A 16,983-nucleotide genomic window follows, 5' to 3' on the forward strand; every position below is an offset into this window, starting at 1 on the left:
CTGAAGGTGCAAATGTATTGATAAGGTTTTGTATATAACACCTGTCACTTTTCTTTCTGGTGTGCTGGCTTTATTCCAGCGTCCAGACTTGTGCGGCTCTGTAATAAACAATATCATGTTTCTGTGTGCAAATGTAGCTTATTGCGCAGGGGGTGGACCCTGGTTTTGGGACAACAATATCTGGTTCCCGGCAGGGCTGTGCAGCCACACTGACCCATGCACATGGTCTGCTCCCCCGTGGCCTTGAAGCCGTTGTGGCAAATGCAGACGTAGCTGCCCTCGGTGTCAACGCAGTCGCCGTGGCTGCAGACGTTGGGGATCTCCTGGCATTCATTGCGACCTAAACCAAAGCAAAAATGGGCATTAGCGAGCAGAAGGGATGGGGCAAATGGGAAGAACCGAGGCACTGGCCTCCTGCAGAGCCCTGCCTGCTGCTGGGACGCTGTGCCTGAGTAGCAGCACAGCGGAATAGGGTTTCTGTTTTCTGAGAGTTGGCTTCACTGAGGACAAGACTGATGCACTGTCATCTCTAAAAAAAGGCAGTTTAATCAGAGAAAATGACCTGAGATGCCAGACTAAAGCTGCGCTTCACAGTGACCTTTTTTCCATCCCTCAGCACCCCACAATCCCTGGGGATTGTTCCAAATATACAGGTATCCCATAATCACAGCACAGCCAGGTCAGAGTCCCCAGGCTTGACAAGAGACCAAGAACACATGCATGGGACTGGCATGTCCTTCAGAGGAGCATCATAGAATCATTTTGGTTGGAAAAGCTCCTCAAGACCACGGAGTCCAACCATTACCACACCCCATGTCCTGAGAACCTCATGTCCGTCTGTCCAGCCCTCCAGGGATGGTGACTCCAGCACTGCCCTGGGCAGCCTGTTCCAATGCCCCACAGCCCTTTGGGGAAGAAATTGTTCCCCACATCCAACCTCAACCTCCCCTGGCGCAACTTGAGGCTGTTTCCGCTCATCCTGTCACTTGTTCTTTGGGAGAAGAAACCAACTCCCTCCATGCTACAACCTCCTTTCACATCCTGCATCCTGTCCTTCCTTGGGTCCACCCAGGGTGGCCTCCAAAACCACCTGGAGCACCCAGGCAGGGGTGTCAGCGCCTCGCACACGTGTCTCTGGAATAGGTAGCAAAGAGCTCCCATCTTACCCACGCAGGCTCCGCTGGGCGACAGCTTGTATCCAGTGGAGCATTCGCACCTGTAACTGCCCGGGATGTTGATGCAGTCGGCGTTGCGCTGGCACAGGTTCTCCCCATTGCTGCACTCGTCGATGTCTGCAGGACGAGAGCAAACGCAAACCTTGAGTGTGCCAAGCGCTCACCGGGCACTGACATCCTGGTAGGGCTGGAGTGGCTTTGTGGAGTCAATTTTAAACCTTGGTTTGCTCTGATCAGGGTCAATTTTCAACCTTTTTCTATGGCTTTGCTATAATATAATGGGAATTTTAGTTACAACTCAAAAACCTTGAAGCACTCATATTTGCAACCTTTTTCTAACCGAAAAACCACACAAACAGAGGAAGGGAAAACCAGACAAGAATATGAATGAAAACCAGCAATTTTTGTCCAACTGTTGATGTGGAAAATGTAGAAGATTTCAAGAAGGCTGAGAACATGTAGACTCCATCCATGTGTGCTGACAGCCCTGCCCGTGATGCCCCATGAGCTGGGGAGGTGCCAATGCCACACTGGGAGCCCCCAGCACCCTCCTGGCTGCTGCCCCAGCTGCCCCGTTACCTTCGCAGATGAGCAGGATGTTGTTGTAGCTGAATCCAATGGGACACTCGCACCTGAAGCTGCCAATTTGGTTGATGCAGACACCGTTGGTGCAGATGGCGGGGATCTCGCTGCACTCATCGATATCTGCGCACAGACAAACATCTCTCAGCATCCCGGGGAGGCGGCAGGGAGGAGAACATCCCCCAGAGTTGGGAGATGGCTGCCCTTGTTCCTTCTAGAAAGAAGACTAGCAGGAAAAGGGCCACAAGACAAAGAGTGGAGCAGCTTTTGGAGGATTGATGCTGGATCCTGCAGGTCATGCCGGGTTGGGGCTGCTCGGCAGAAACACCCTCTGCTGTGCTTTCTTCCTGGGGGCAGGAGATGAACTCATCTCCTCTTCTGTCCCCAGCTGGCACTGCCAACACCAGGTGAAGCAAGGATTAACTGGTCCATTTGCCTCACAAACTACCAGCAAGTCTGTCTTTGAAAACTGCAAAATATCTGTAGACAGCCCACAAATCCCAGGACTTTCAACAGCTCCTCTGGCTTCCCATCTAGCAACACACCACCGGAACCCTTGGCTCTCAGCAGTGCCCTGGCAGTGAGCACCAGAGCTACCACAGGTCTCGATCCACCTGGCCACTGGCCACCATCTGTGGTCACTGGCCACCTATCTCTCCAGATGGGACAGAAACAATGGGACAATTGCAAATGTGGGGAGGTCTGAACAGAGCAGCCACTCAGGTATCAGCTTGAAGGCTTGGCCAGCTGCTTGCAGCCATGCTTGCCACCTCTTCTCCTTGCCTCTCCTCTGCTCAGGGCTTAATTTTCTAAGGGAGGGGAAAGGAAGGTGCTCAAGGGCAGTGCAGGAGGAAAGCAGAGGGGCAGAGAGCAGCCCAGGCTCCGCAGGGCGCGGGGTCTCTACTCACCAATGGGCTTCCCTGTGTGGATGTCGATGATGAAGCCAGGGGCCTGGTTCCCGCACAGGATCTGGTACTCAGCTGGAAGGGGAACACAAAGGTCATGGCCAGAGCGGGCGCAGGGAAGGATGAGAGGGACAAGGGCAGCTGTGGTTAGAGTGAGCGGGGAGGGGGTGTGACAGCAGGAGGGGATCAGCACATGGGGAACCCCAAAGACACATATGGCACCAGGCAAAGGGACCTTCAAAGCTCATCTAGTCCCACCCCTGCCATGCGCAGGGACATCTTCACCAGCTCAGGTTGCTCAGAGCCCCGTCCAGCCTGGCCTGGGATGTCTCCAGGGATGGTTCATCCACCACCTCTCTGGGCACCACAAGTGCTGCCTCCCAGACCTTCTCCCCCTCTATTTGGTTAGTGCCCGTGACTTGAAGTGCATGGGATTGCTGGAAAAGCAAGAGGGCAGCCACCATATCGAGATGGTTTTCCATACTTACGGCTGGCTGGTGTGGGACAGGGCTCACAAGGCTTGTTCCAGGCCTTGCCAATGTTGTAGGAGCAGCAGCACATCTTCTTGGTCATGTTGAAGGACAGCTCATTCTCACATGTGTCGTTGTAATTGCGATAGCACACACTCTTCCTCATATCTGCAAAAGCAGCCCAGACATTGTCTCTGCCAGCCCCAGGGTGCTCATTATGCCACCCTGTCCTGTCCTGGCGCTCAGGGACCGCAGGTGACACACAGGCCCTTCAAGGGGAGCCCAGCAAAGTGGCTGCAGTGCTGGGCTGAAGCTGCCCACACCGTGCTGCCCACTGCACAGCCCAGGCACAGCACTGCCAGACCCCCTCAGAGAATTATAAAATAGTTTGTGTTGAAGGGACGTTCCCAGCTCCCCCAGTGCCCCCCCTGCCATGCGCAGGGACATCTTCACCAGCTCAGGGTGCTCAGAGCCCCGTCCAGCCTGGCCTGGGATGTCTCCAGGGATGGTTCATCCACCACCTCTCCGGCCAACCTGGGCCAGGCTCTCACCACCCTCACCATGAAAAGAATTCTTCCTTGAGTCTAGTTTCCCACAGATTTGGACCATGCCGTACCCATGCAGTTGTTTCCTCCATTGACTTGCATGTACTCGGGGGGACACACGCAGGTGTAGTTGCCGAGGGTGTTGTAGCAGGTCCCAGGGCCGCAGATCCCAATGTGAGCAGAGCACTCATCGATATCTGCCAAATAAAGGAGATGGGAGGTCAAAGCACTGGGCACAGGTAGAGAACGGCCGGACATGGGGTTGCACAAAGCACGGACAGGCCTGGCATGGGGACCAGGCTGGCCTGGCACTGGGAAAAGGGGACGGGGTGTGTGATGGGGGTGGGAAATCTGGAAGAGAAGTGGGGAGGAATTCTGCCAACTGCTCCTAGGGCAGCCTAGATACATGTACAGCTCTGTTTCACCCACGCACGGGGCTGCCATGTGCGCCAGGCACACAGCCGAGCACAGGCACCGGGGTGCAGGTACCTTCACAGATGCGCGTGTCCTCGTTGAGGTAGTAGCCAAGGGGACACTCGCACTGGAAACTGCCAAAAGTGTTGACGCAGTTGCCACCCTGGCAGAGACCCGGCAGCTCCTGGCACTCATCGATATCTGAAGAGGGAGAGAATTCGGGAGGTGTGACCGCCTGTCAGCCCAGCCCAGGCATTATGTTCACCCCAGGATATGCGTTGGGTTCATCCCACCACTTACAGCCCTCGCTGGAACCCGGAGCACGTCCGAGGAGAGCACACACTTGCTGTTTATCATTCTGTGGTCAGGGGGCTCAGCAGGCACCCAGCCAGACCAGTGCCATGGCAGACAGTGTCCATATGGGGCTGGGCTCTACCAGTACCCAGGGTCATCTTACCTTCCAGGATGACGGTGATGGGGTTGGGCCGGAAACCTTCTCCTCCAGGGCACAAGGTCTTGTACTCGGCTGCGGAAAAAGTCAGTCAGGGGAATCCTTAGCTGAGCGGGCTCCCATGAAGCAGGAGGGGTAAGGAAGAACCAGGAGAAACCCAGGAGAAATGGGCCATGAGGATGGGGTTAGTGGCCCACATGGAGCAGCCTGACTCCCAGCGCATGCCGAGTCAACTTGGCTGCCCTGTCTCTGCCTGCCCACCCTCAACTGGGGTTATTCCACATCCACTGCCCTCCTGCAGCCCACTGGACGAGGAACAAAGGATCCCAACCTGAATCCCTCAGGCACAACCAGCCTGGTCTTCCCGTCCCACTTCACCTCTCCCTTCAGCTCCCCTTGCTCCATCGTGATGACATCCTGACCCCCAGCCTGAGTTTAGAACTCATAGGGAAGTGGATGCATCTCTCCTCTGCTGTGCGCTGCCCAGCTGGCCCATGCCCAAGTTCATCCCAGACATTTTCCCAACTCACTCGTGTTGGCAGGAGGACAAAGCTCGCAAGGGTTGCCCCACGCACGACCCAGTGAGCAGCAGCAGGATGCCCGAGTGACCCCAACTCCAATTTCTGCGCTGCAGGAGATCCCTCCGTCTCCTCGATCCTGGGTGTCCAAGAAGCAGTTCCCAACACGCGTATCTGCACAAAGACAGCGGTGGATCAGCAAAGCCTCTCCTGTAAAGACTTGTGTGCACAGTGGGAATGAATGGCTCTGTTGCCTCTAGAAGCAGGGAGAGGAATAAGGCCATGGCCCTAAACCACATGTCCACACTATCAGGTACCTGTGTTGTAATAAACCGCATCCAGACTGTCCCTGTAACTTTGGGAACCCTTCAAGAATAACACTTGCCCAGCTCACTTGGTAAAAGCCACACTATGTCATACAGAGGTCATAGTATGGTGGCATGTCTTCAGCGTGGCCAAGGAACACAAACCAAATAATGCTGCCAGTAACCTGGGGCCTTTTGAGAATAAAAGACTAAAGAACAGCTCCAGAGCTGCCCAGGAATAAAATTGCTTCAACCAGGAGAGTACCCACACTAGTGACAGAAGGTGGGCCAGGTTTAACAGGTGGATACTCATCATGGACACCCAGGGATCTGGCAGGGCAGACAGTGGTCAGTCCCCCCAGTCCCTGGTAGTGGCCAGTTCCAGCTACGTGGGATCAACAAGAAGAACAACCAAGGTCTTGGATGGAAGGTGTGGTCTCCACACGGGTCCCCACTCACCCACACAGCCCACACCGGTGGGGTTCAGCTCAAAGTCCTGCGGACAGTTGCACAGGTAGCTGCCTGGGGTGTTGACACACAGGCCATTGATACAGTTCACGGGGTCTGCACATTCGTTGATGTCTGAAAGGACAGGAAGAGGAAGACTGAAAAAAAAAAACAGATAAAGACTGCCACAGAAACTACAGCCCCAGCCCTACCCAGAGCAGCATCAAGGCCTTGCCAAGAGCAAAGACATCACCACATCACCCAGGGACACTTAGTTGGCTTTAGGCTGCTAGTGCCACTCCGTGTCATGGTTGGGACAAGCTCACACCAGCAGGTCACAGAGCACTGATCCTCATCCAACAGCCCCGTCAACGTCCTGTACCTGTGCAGTTGCCTCCGCTCCTGTCCAGTTCATAACCATCATCGCAGGCGCAGCGGAACATCCCGGGCAGGTTCTGGCAGGTCCCAAAGACACAGATGTTCTGGAAGGTGCATTCATCAATGTCTGCAAAACAAGGAGAGCTGGGGACTCAGAATCTGGCCAAGTACGAGGACAGGCCTCTCCTGCTCCACCTCAAAGCAGAGCCACAGCCCAGGGTAACCCATCTCAGGATGGTTCTGGTGCCATGGGATACCATCTCCTGTGTGTATGTCCTCTCCCCTCACTCCTGTTTTGCTCATTGTCCACATCTCAAATGGACTGTTGGCTTAGCCCAACCTCTCTGCAGGCTGGGGACCAACTCCTGTAGGTGGAGGAGCTGACACCTCAGGAGTTTTACACCACCAGGTGATGGTGGGTCTTCCTTAGTAACGGATCAGGTGGTGACAGTGCCATGGAGAGACCGAGGCCGGAAAGGAGGTGGACACTGGACCTCCTGGAGCAGCGGTCGGAACTCTGGGCACTTACCCTGGCAGGCCTTGCTGTCCTCTGTGGGGTTGAAGCCCATCTCGCACTCACAGCGGTAACCCCCAGGTGCATTGAGACATTGTCCATTCTCACACAGGTTCACGTTGTCTGCACACTCGTCCACATCTAGAGAGAGACAAGCATGAGACCGACATGGTGTCCACATGAAGATGGGAGCGTTCCTCTGCTTGCCCAGAAAATTCCCACAAGCATTTCCCTAACTGTCTCCTGAGAGGCTGTGAAGAGGAGGTTACAATACTTCTCATTGCCTTGATATTCCCCAAACACCCACCGAGAAGACGGTGGATCTCAGTTGAAGGTATCTGAGCAGGCTGTGGTGCAGGACAAGCTGCAGTGGCCTTTGGGGGACATCTACTTTAGGGAACCCCAGATACAGGCAGCCAGATGCTGAGCCAGGCTGCTGGCTAAGAGGGGGTGACTCCATGTCCCAGCCGGACACCCAGGCCAAATTCCTGCTGCCAATGGAGTCTACGGGCCTCACCTGAGCAGGAGAAGCCGTCCCCGTTGAAGCCTTCTCGGCAGGCACAGCGGTAGGAGCCCGGTGTGTTGACGCAGTTGGCATTGAGGTTGCACTTATGCTCTTCGGTTGCACACTCGTCCAGATCTGGGCAGGGAGAAGAACACCCTCATCAGGGTTTTGCCTCTGGCATTCCCTCTAAGCCTGGGCAGCTCGTGTAGGGCCCAGGAGGGGACATTAATGGCCCAGGAGATTTCAGTCATATCCCTACACATCTCCTGCTAAAAAGTCTATCCCCATCTTTCTTATCAGCCCCTTTCATGGCTTCACAGACACAGCTGTACAGCCTGACAGCAAAACACCCACACGTCCACACCTACAGTCCCCCTCTGTCACACCCACATCTCTCCACGCTTCTATAAATCCTCATGCAGGGTTTCTGGGGCTCATGAGCATTGGAAGTGCAGGTGTCAACTCAGCCCAGACAGACATCAGAGGTGCCCACAGAGCAGCTGGACACACAAACATCCTCTCCTGGGATGAGAACTCACCGTTGCACTTCAGCCCGTCCCCAAGCCAGCCTGTCCGACACTTGCATTTGAAGCTCCCGGGCACGTTGATGCAGGAGGCGTGCATGTCGCAGTTGTGAGCCCCGATCTCACATTCATCGATGTCTGCAGGAAGGAAGGAGGACATCAGAACGGACACAGCTCTCCAGGGCAGGAGCTGTTTGTGAGGGCTCCCACCAGCACCCCGAGGTGCAGGTCTGGCCCGTCCCCACCTGTGCAGCCCGTGGTTCCCTTCTTGACGAAGTAGCCCAGCTGGCAGTGACAGATGAAGGAGCCCTTCGTGTTTTCACACTCGCCGTGCAGGCAGATGTTCGGGTTGAGATCACATTCATTCACATCTGGAAGAGAAAGAGCACTTGCTTGTGACACCACAAGAACCATGGCATGACTCTTGGGCAACTTGCTGCATCCCTTCCTCCCTCCAAGGAGCCTCATGACACGGTGCTGGCACATCCCCCTTGTCCTCACCGATACAGGTCTTCATGTCCAGGGATGCCATGAAGCCGTCGAAGCAGAGGCAGCGGTACTCCCCGGGGATGTTGGTGCACTGCCCACCATCACAGATGTCTGGATTATCCTCACATTCATCAATATCTAGAGAGAGAGGAGATTGTTGCCGGAGTAAAGACATTAGAGGCAGTGAAAGGGTTTTGTGGGAGCAGGAGCGAGTCACAGGAGGGGCTTTGCTCCAAATCACATCCCTATTTGTCTCCTTTCTTTTAGCGATTTCTTTAATTCCAACTTGAACGCAGGCAAATGTAGTAGTTTCACCTATGCTGAAGCTCATATTAATCAATATACTTGCTTCTAAATGTTCTCAACATCATGAAGATAAATGCATTTTAAATATTGTGCATATAGTGGCTCTAAAATGTCATACTAGTGGACATGCTAGCATTGGACTTAAATTTGTGTGGAACGTTAGTAAAAGTTTTCCAGACAAAAGCCACTATTTTCTGCTGAGATCAGGCATCATCCTTTGATGATCACAGAATCATTTTGGTTGAAAAAGACCTTTAAGATTGTGTCCAGCTGTTAACAATCTTCACGTACAGCTGCTAGAAGGATGATTCTATGTAATTACAAAACTCTGGAGCCTGTGATAAAGAGTTGGACATTGCAATGCAAAGCAAAAACATCTGTGAAGGGAAATCACCTCTCTGGAAGTGACTGAAACCAGAGACCACCTCACTCAGAAGCCAACACTGTGGCTGACCAGAGGTCCCTGGGCAGCACCTATGAGAGCCAAGCTGAGCACTCACCTGCACATGATCTCTTGTCCGGCATCAATGCGTAACCTTCGCTGCAGCTGCATTCGTAGCTGCCCTCCGAGTTGGAGCAGTGCGTGTCACAGCCGCCGTTGGTTATGGTGCACTCGTCGATGTCTGGGGAGAAGGGAGAGGTCAGGCGGTTGTTCAGACATGGTGTGGTACACAGAGACAGGGTGGGAGAGGTGCTGAAGAGGAAACAAAGCTCCTCCAGCCAGAAGAAAGCACCTCTTGCCTTCTCTGCCAACCCTTTGCAGTTCACAGAAGTGTCACAGCTGACAACAGCCTCTCACCAGTAGCACCAACCGGCTGTAGCTCAGCCAGGAGGTTCCCCCCGTGTCCTACCCTCAGACACCCACTAAGCGTTACAAGAAGTGTGAGGCCAGGAGGGTTCTGGATCCGTACCAGGGTCTTGGCATGGCTGTTTGCCAAAGGGCAGCACTCACCGACACAGCCTTGCCGGTCCAGCGTGGCCTGGAAGCCCGAATCACAGGCGCACTGGTAGGTACCGATGACGTTGACGCAGCGGCCATTGCGACACAGGTTGTCACTAAGGGAGCACTCGTTGATATCTGTGGTGGGAAAAGCAGTTTGAGCAGCTGGCCTTGGCCACGTTGAGCATCGTTTGGTACCCATCCTTGGTACCACACCCAATTTGGCATTGCCCCATGTGTCAGTCTTCAGTGAAGAGCAGATAAAACAGACATCACAAATCAACAGAACTCTAGGAGTGACCTCGGTCCTCCCTGCATGAGTGTGTTCTACCCACTTCATGTGTCCAGCATGAGATCCAAGTCTCCCTGGACCATTCTCCTTGCACAGGCTCCGGTCACAATCGCACTTTCCATCATCTCACCTATGCAAGTGTTCCCTTCAGATGTCAGCTCGTGGCCCGGGGGGCAGATGCATTCAAAGCTGCCATCTGTGTTCATGCAGATCCCACCTCGGCACAGCAGCGGGTCCCGCTCGCACTCGTTGATGTCTGCAGAGAACAACACGAAATGTGGCGGATTGTCCCCTTCAGCTGGGTTTTCCAGCTAATGGGATGGTGCTGGTGCCACGTACCACAGTCCCAGCACCAGAGAGGTTTAATGGTTGGACCCAATGATCTTAGAGATCTTTCCCAACCAAAATGATTCTATATATCCCAAAACAGAGGGACATCACAATATTAATGGAACAGTGAATGCAGGGCTTGGGGGAGTCCCGTGGACTTATGGTTGAACTCTGCATTTTGGGAAGTCGCAATTCTCACCCTGAGCTCAGTAGGACATGAAGTGGAACGTCAGGAGGAAAGAAGTTATCGGCTTTGTGCAGATGAGCCAGCAAGGACTAGAAGGACAGTTCCCAGCTCACATCCCACCCATCTTAGTACATTTTCACAAGTCCCATCAGCAGAGGGATTGTTCCTTGGAAACCGTTAAGTTTCTTTGACAGAAGACCAACAGACAGGCTGTCTTGGTAACAGCCTTCAGAGTAGTTCCATATCACACACACAGGGCTAGGAAATAGTCTGTACATTTCTGAAGAAAATCACATATGGACAAGCGGATTGAATTGACTAGGAACTGGAGAAATTCCTGAAGTAAATGCAACTGCTGTGAGAGAGATGTGATCCAGCCAAGCAAAGAGGAAACCAGGCTGCTGGCATTAAAAATCATCTTTAAGAAGTGATAGAAAAGTTAATAAATGCAAGAATTAAAACAAAACAAAACAACAAAACAGCAGGCCATCAGTGGGGACTGTGACTTTCTCCATATCTCAGAAATGGAGGAGGAGAAGGAGGAAGATGATCAGTGATAACCCTCGTACACACTCTACAAAGACAGAAACCCATGCCAGTGGCAGAGTGGGGATATAGTTTAAAGAACCCAGAGAATCAAATATGAAAAATAAATAAATGGTATAGAATCGTGCCGCAGATTGATGTGGTTTGAAAGTCCAAGCCAAAGTAGAAAGAGCAGAATATTAAGCCTAGGTCAGTCAGACAAGTGAGTCTGGCTAGACAGGGACGAGGAACACGGAACGCCAGGAATCAGAGGACAGCAAGAGTCTGGCTGACTTGTTGGAGACAAACTCAGGCACTGAGGTCATGGATGGGATTTCATTTTTTAGCTCCAAAGAAGAATGATTAAATTGAAAACAGATGAGGATCTGACAGAATAAAACCAAGCGTTGGCCAGATGGGAGGAGCTGTAAAGAATTAGCTGAGGATAAAGGATGATTAAATGGGCAGGAGAAAGGAAGTCCTTACAAATCTAAGTGGAAATGGAGAGGAATGCGGATGGTCTATCAGAACTTCTCATGAAGGACTTGACCTGTGTAAATGTTTGGGGAAGTGGACATGGGCCTGATTAATGGTTGAAGCTGCTACAAAGTTGCTGCAGATCCTAAGAAAGGTGTGGAAACAGCAGCAGTTGATTACATATCATATATGATACCAGGTTGCAAGTCATTTTGGAAAAGACTCAGTGGAAAGCAACCCAAGAAAAATTGGATAAATCAGCAAGATTCAGAGTTGGAAGAGACACAAGCTATCAAATAGTGAAGCTCTTGCTGAGCGAGGTTTATCTCCATGTTCTCACGCCAGTGGAGGTATTTGATTTAATGGCACGTGGCTGTAGGATGGACAATGACAATGGGAAGCCACACAGTGCTATACAGACAAAAGCTTAATATATTTATATCTCCACTCTAGTAAAGGAATGGAAATAGTAGGTCTACTAATCTCAGCAGTGATCTGATGATATAACTGAAAGCTACTTGCAAGGAACATAAATTATCTAGAAACAGGACCAAGCTACATGTAACTGGATTAAGATGACCAGTGTGGTATGTGGGACATCATTTAGGGCACGTAGATGAACCAAGTTAAGAAGACAATTATGGTGGCATGGATGGCGTTCCAGAGAAAAACATCTACAAGTTGAGAAACATTCTGCAGTGGTGTTTTAAAATAAATGGTTTCATGCAAGGGTTGAACATATGATATTAATAATGTCTGGAAACGGGTGTAGGTTTAGAGTGTGGATATGTAAATAATCAGTGGCAGAATAAATAATAGATGGGAAGCAGAGGGAGAGGAGACGTCACACAAGGGAAACAGCCAAGTGTGGAGGAGAACTGGAGCTCAGAGTCACCGAGTTCAAGCTGCTGGGCTGGCAGAGCTCCACTGTGGACTTGCCAATCCCCAGAATAAAGATTGCCACCTCCCTGCGGAGCAGGAACAAAAATACCAGGCAGGGATCCTGTGTGGCAATGCCAGGCTCAAGCTCCAGCTGCTGGTGGCTGAAACAAGAGGGAAGGATCCAAGGATTCAAGTGAAGAAAGAGCACAAAATGAAGAATGAACATTGCATGAGATGGAAAAAGAGATATAAGGCCTTAGATTTACATGAAAAAAAAGGAAGGCAACATAGCAGGGATAAATCTTGCTATACCCCTTGGGTAAAGCAAGCAGGAAAGGGATAGGAAAGAACTTGAGAAAAGCTGGTCGGTGGCCCCGTGGGCTCTCACAGCTGAAGGAACGGTGGCCAGGAGGTGGCAGGGCAGGACCAACGATGTCCCATGAGTGTCATGTCAAGAAGAGTCCAGAATGCCCCCCTGGGCCTGGCGCTACACCCAGAGTCCTCGGAAAGCTGGCCTGGGCTGCTGGTCTCCTTCCCCAGCCCATGGGGCACCGCCAGCATGGGGTCCGGCCTCTGTCCCACAAGGACCTCACAGCAGAGGTCTCTGAGGGACGGTTCCCAGTTTTGGCCCCTTTGACAGATCTGGCACCAGGTACTTTCTCCCCTGTTGTAAAAGAGTGAGGGTGCTGCCCTGCCCGGGGACAAGTCCTTACCCATGCAGTTCTTCATCATCATGAAGCCGCTCTCGTAGCCTTCGAAGCACTCGCACTCGAAGCTGCCCGGGGTGTTGACACAGGTGCCGTGGCCACAGAGGTCCGGTGAGATGCGGCATTCGTCGATGTCTGTGGGGACAAAACCAGCTGGAGGAGGCAGCACAGGCTACAAGCACCATCGCAGCTGGCACTGGGCTGCCTGTTCTGCACATCAAACTCAATTACAAGGACTGGCAAGTCTGACCCAGCACACCAGGGAACTCTTTGTCCTGAAGGGAGAGACAGCAGTTCAGCTTTTGCAGTGGTGCAGGACTGATCCTTCATGCCAAGGGAAGGAGGAGCTCATGGTCCTGCCTTTGGCTTCTCAGCATGTCCCCGAGATAACTGCCACGACTCTTCCAGATTTCACCATCATGCTAAACGTCCCACAAGGCAGGCAAGGCAGCAAGAGGGGTCTGGAGGGGGGTTACTCTTCCCTTACCTGTGCAGTTCCTTTCCTCAGCATCCAAAGCAAAGCCATTGCCACAGAGACACCTGAAGCTGCCAATGGTGTTTCGACACGTCCCATGAGTGCACAGGCCAGGAAACACTTTACATTCGTTCACATCTGTGGGTGAAGGCACAACAGCAGCGTTTCAGGGAGGGGATGTCTGCAATGAACCGGGGCTCCCAGGGCAGCAGGTTCTTTGGGCTGTAGCTCCCCTCCTTCTTCTCACCTTTGTAGAAGGGTCTTCCTGACAGCACGTCTCCTCGGTTGGCAAAGCCGGGGCCCCTCGGGCAGATGGCTTTGTACTCGCTGGAGCCGACCTTGGGACACTCTTCACAATCGATGCCCCAGGCGGAGCCCACGGAGCAGCAGCACATGTCGATCCGGTACTTGCCCGGCAGAGGCTCCGTGCACTCGTCTTCGTCCCACTTCATGTAGCACTGCTCCACGCGCACGTCTGGGGAGAGAGCGGAGCTCAGCCCTCGCTGCAGCGCTCAACCTCTGGCAAAACCAGAGATATCATTTTCTATGACACGGTCAGCAAAGTTCCCGCAAGATCTTTGGCTGGAGCATCCTCCAAACAATGGCCAGGTTGGATGAGGCCACCTTGTTTGGGATGCTGTGTGAGACATAATACAGGGTGCTTCAGAAAGACAGACCCAACGTGTTACAATTATACAAAAACTTACAAACGGTTTAATGAGTTAACAAGTTTCAGTGAGCTTTTTATAAATGCTCTATGTTCCCTCCACCTGCTGTACGGACTGTAAGAGTTTCATTCATGGGCAGTTGCAGAGATATAGCAATTTCAAATTGGGTAGGGGGTGGTTGGATCTCTGGAGAGGGCTGAGCACGGTCCAGGGGCTGGGTGAGATGTATCCTTACCCACACAGGTCCTGGCAGTGCCATCAAGGGTCAGTCCTTGTGGACACTCGCAGCGGAAGGAGCCGGCCGTGTTCACACAGCGTCCGTTTGGGCAGACGCCAGGGAAGACCTCGCACTCGTTCACATCTGCCGGCACAAAAGCAAGAGATACAGACATGGGAGTGGAATATCGCCAACCCAGTGGGGCCTTGAGGGGCTCCTGGAGACAGAAGGAGCCCAGAGCTGCCCACCAGCCTCAAACTGGCAACTTGTCACAATGAAAAACACATGCTCCATGCACAGAGCCATGCCCAGACGCTTTTGCAAGGAGGTTGCGTTATAAAGCCTCATCAGAGTCAGACAGACAGACAGGGTGGTCCTGTTGCCACATCCATAGTTGGCACAGTGTTGGCAGAGCAGCACCAGGACTCACAAACGTGAGTGCTGCTGATGGAGCAGCTAAACCTGGAAACCCATTGCCAGGCACATGAATGGCAAGAAAATCATCAGCATGAATTGACCAAGGAGAAGTCATGACTGATGAGCCTGATATAACTCTGTGATTAAATGACTGGCCTGGTAGGCGATGGAAGAGCAGTGGATATTGTCTACCAAGCCTCCAGTAAGGTCTTGGACACTATGTCCCATAAGATCTTCATAGACAAGCTGCTGATGTACAGACTGGATGAGCAAAGAGTGAGATGGACTGAACTGGCTGCCCCTGGGGACGATCAACCCCACGCACCAGGAGATGCTGGGGGTCACCCAGCAGCTTGGCAGAAAAAGGACTTGAGGGTCCTGGTAGACACCAAATTGAACGTGAGTCAGCAACGTGCTGCAAAAAAAGCTGATGGGATCCTGGGCTGCGTTAGGAGGAGTGCAGCCAGTAAGCCAAGGGATGGGATCCTTCCCCTCTGCTCTGCGCTGGTGGGGCCACACCTAGAGTGCTGCGTCCAATTCTGGGCTCCCCAGTATGAGAGAGAGATGGACATACTGGAGAGAGTCCGACAAAGTGCCAGGACATGTAGATCCCCCCCAGACTCAAAGATGCAGGATGGCAACAAATAAACAATGACCATGTTCCCAATTCAAAAAAACAAAGCCTTCTGTGTCCTGCAGCACTTTACCTTCACATGTGACCCCCTTCATCCTAGCATATCCCCGGGGACAGGCAGTATCTGGAAGACAAAACAGAGGAATGTCAGCAAATAAATGGGCTGCCTCCTGCCTTCCCGACCGCCGTGCCGAGCAGAGCCTCACCGATCTCGCAGCGCTCGCAGGGGCTGCCCCACGCAGCCCCCAGTGTGGCACAGCACTCTGACTTCAGCGTGGCCCCGTTGATGTTCACCTCGCAACGGCCATCCTGGATGTTCAGCCAGCACGTCCCTTTCATGCTGTCTGTAGGAGCAAAGTCAAGGTGTGAGCGAAGAGCTGATCCTTGATGGAGGTTCCCAGCAATGTGGGAGCCACGTTGCCACGAGAAGCAGCTTGGAGAAACTGTCCCTGAGCTGCGATGTGACTGTTGCTCTCTGGTGTCAATTGTCTTTTAGGCTGTGGGGCCAAGTGCTTTGCAACGCGGACACAACCGTGCTGTTCCCCACAGCCCTGTCCCACTGCTGAGCTGTGCAGCAGTATTTCTGTGATACAACTGAATCACAGAATTATTTTGGTTGGAAAAGCCTCTCTAGATCATGAAGTCCAACTGTTAACCTGCACCTGGCACTGCCCCATGCCCTGAGAACCTCATGTCCGTCTGTCCAGCCCTCCAGGGATGGTAACTCCAGCACTGCCCTGGGCAGCCTGTTCCAATGCCCCACAGCCCTTTGGGGAAGAAATTGTTCCCCAGATCCAACCTCAACCTCCCCTGGTGCAACCTGAGGCCATTTCCTCTCATCCTGTCCCTTGTTATTTGGGAGAAGAGACCAACACTCTCCACGCTACAACCTCCTTTCTCTCCAGCTATCACTGCGATGCTTTGCAAGGTCCTGATCATCTAGGAGTGGGAAGCAGGGACTTGTCATCTTGTTGAGAGGGTTCTACTTCATGCTGATGGGCCTTAATGTCAGCACACCACAAACCCATCTGGTGGATGAGAACCCATCAGCATCCCCTGGGAGCCCATGTCTGTGCTTTGTCTTCCTGCAGCACAGTTGGGGATTTCTGTGTCTGACACATGCTGCTCAGAGCACTGCCTGAGTGTGTAGCTTTTGGGCTTCCGAGATCATTAAGAGAGGTGTTAATTGTTACAGAAACACTAGGTGACAAACAGAGGCCGCAAAGGATCACCATCCCCAAACCAGGAGCACAGGACACGCTTCAGATGACCAACAAGGGGTGATGATGAGCACTGCTGGTATCAGAACGGCTGGTATCAGAAGGTCACATTCTCACCCACGCAGATGGTGCCACTGGGGTCCAGCTTGCTGCCCGGGGAGCACTCGCAAGCAAAGGAGCCGGCGTTGTTCCTGCAGACGCCGTTCACACAAGGGTTTGAGGTGCACTCATTGATATCTGCAGGAAGAAAAGGAACATCACTCCTGAGTGTCAGAGGCCCCAGTTTTCTGGGGGAGATTAGAAGCAAAGAACATGAAGAAAAGAGTTTTTCAGCTGTTCAGAGGATCAACAGGCCAGGCCATAAGTGTTCTGCATGTACAGCTCAAGCGTTCACCATCTGAACAGGGTGGGCACTGACAGCAGAGACCATGAAATCACTGACCTTCAGGATTGAGGGAACGGAGGGATTGAGAGTGGTTGGTGG

At 52.7% G+C, this 16,983-nt stretch overlaps 1 protein-coding gene across 1 annotated transcript in view; it reads right to left on the reverse strand.

The window, feature by feature from the left end:
• The window catches only part of FBN3 (fibrillin 3), a gene marked incomplete at its 5' end in the record, with an annotated part of 92,838 nt that overhangs the window by 13,325 nt on the left and 62,530 nt on the right, over positions 1–16,983 (reverse strand). Inside the window, 26 exons of the mRNA XM_082071837.1 lie at positions 215–340; positions 1,167–1,292; positions 1,755–1,880; positions 2,666–2,737; positions 3,151–3,300; positions 3,749–3,874; positions 4,167–4,292; positions 4,549–4,617; positions 5,073–5,234; positions 5,825–5,947; positions 6,195–6,317; positions 6,720–6,845; positions 7,222–7,344; positions 7,749–7,871; positions 7,979–8,104; positions 8,235–8,360; positions 9,029–9,151; positions 9,481–9,606; positions 9,891–10,016; positions 12,875–13,003; positions 13,356–13,481; positions 13,591–13,818; positions 14,247–14,372; positions 15,353–15,403; positions 15,486–15,623; positions 16,617–16,736. Coding sequence (XP_081927963.1) covers positions 215–340; positions 1,167–1,292; positions 1,755–1,880; positions 2,666–2,737; positions 3,151–3,300; positions 3,749–3,874; positions 4,167–4,292; positions 4,549–4,617; positions 5,073–5,234; positions 5,825–5,947; positions 6,195–6,317; positions 6,720–6,845; positions 7,222–7,344; positions 7,749–7,871; positions 7,979–8,104; positions 8,235–8,360; positions 9,029–9,151; positions 9,481–9,606; positions 9,891–10,016; positions 12,875–13,003; positions 13,356–13,481; positions 13,591–13,818; positions 14,247–14,372; positions 15,353–15,403; positions 15,486–15,623; positions 16,617–16,736 — 3,246 coding nt within the window. The remainder of the gene's footprint in view (positions 1–214; positions 341–1,166; positions 1,293–1,754; positions 1,881–2,665; positions 2,738–3,150; positions 3,301–3,748; positions 3,875–4,166; positions 4,293–4,548; positions 4,618–5,072; positions 5,235–5,824; positions 5,948–6,194; positions 6,318–6,719; positions 6,846–7,221; positions 7,345–7,748; positions 7,872–7,978; positions 8,105–8,234; positions 8,361–9,028; positions 9,152–9,480; positions 9,607–9,890; positions 10,017–12,874; positions 13,004–13,355; positions 13,482–13,590; positions 13,819–14,246; positions 14,373–15,352; positions 15,404–15,485; positions 15,624–16,616; positions 16,737–16,983) is intronic.

This window comes from Streptopelia decaocto (assembly GCF_964273445.1).
Source record: "Streptopelia decaocto genome assembly, chromosome: 24".
In the NCBI taxonomy this organism is placed as follows: Eukaryota; Metazoa; Chordata; class Aves; order Columbiformes; family Columbidae; genus Streptopelia; species Streptopelia decaocto.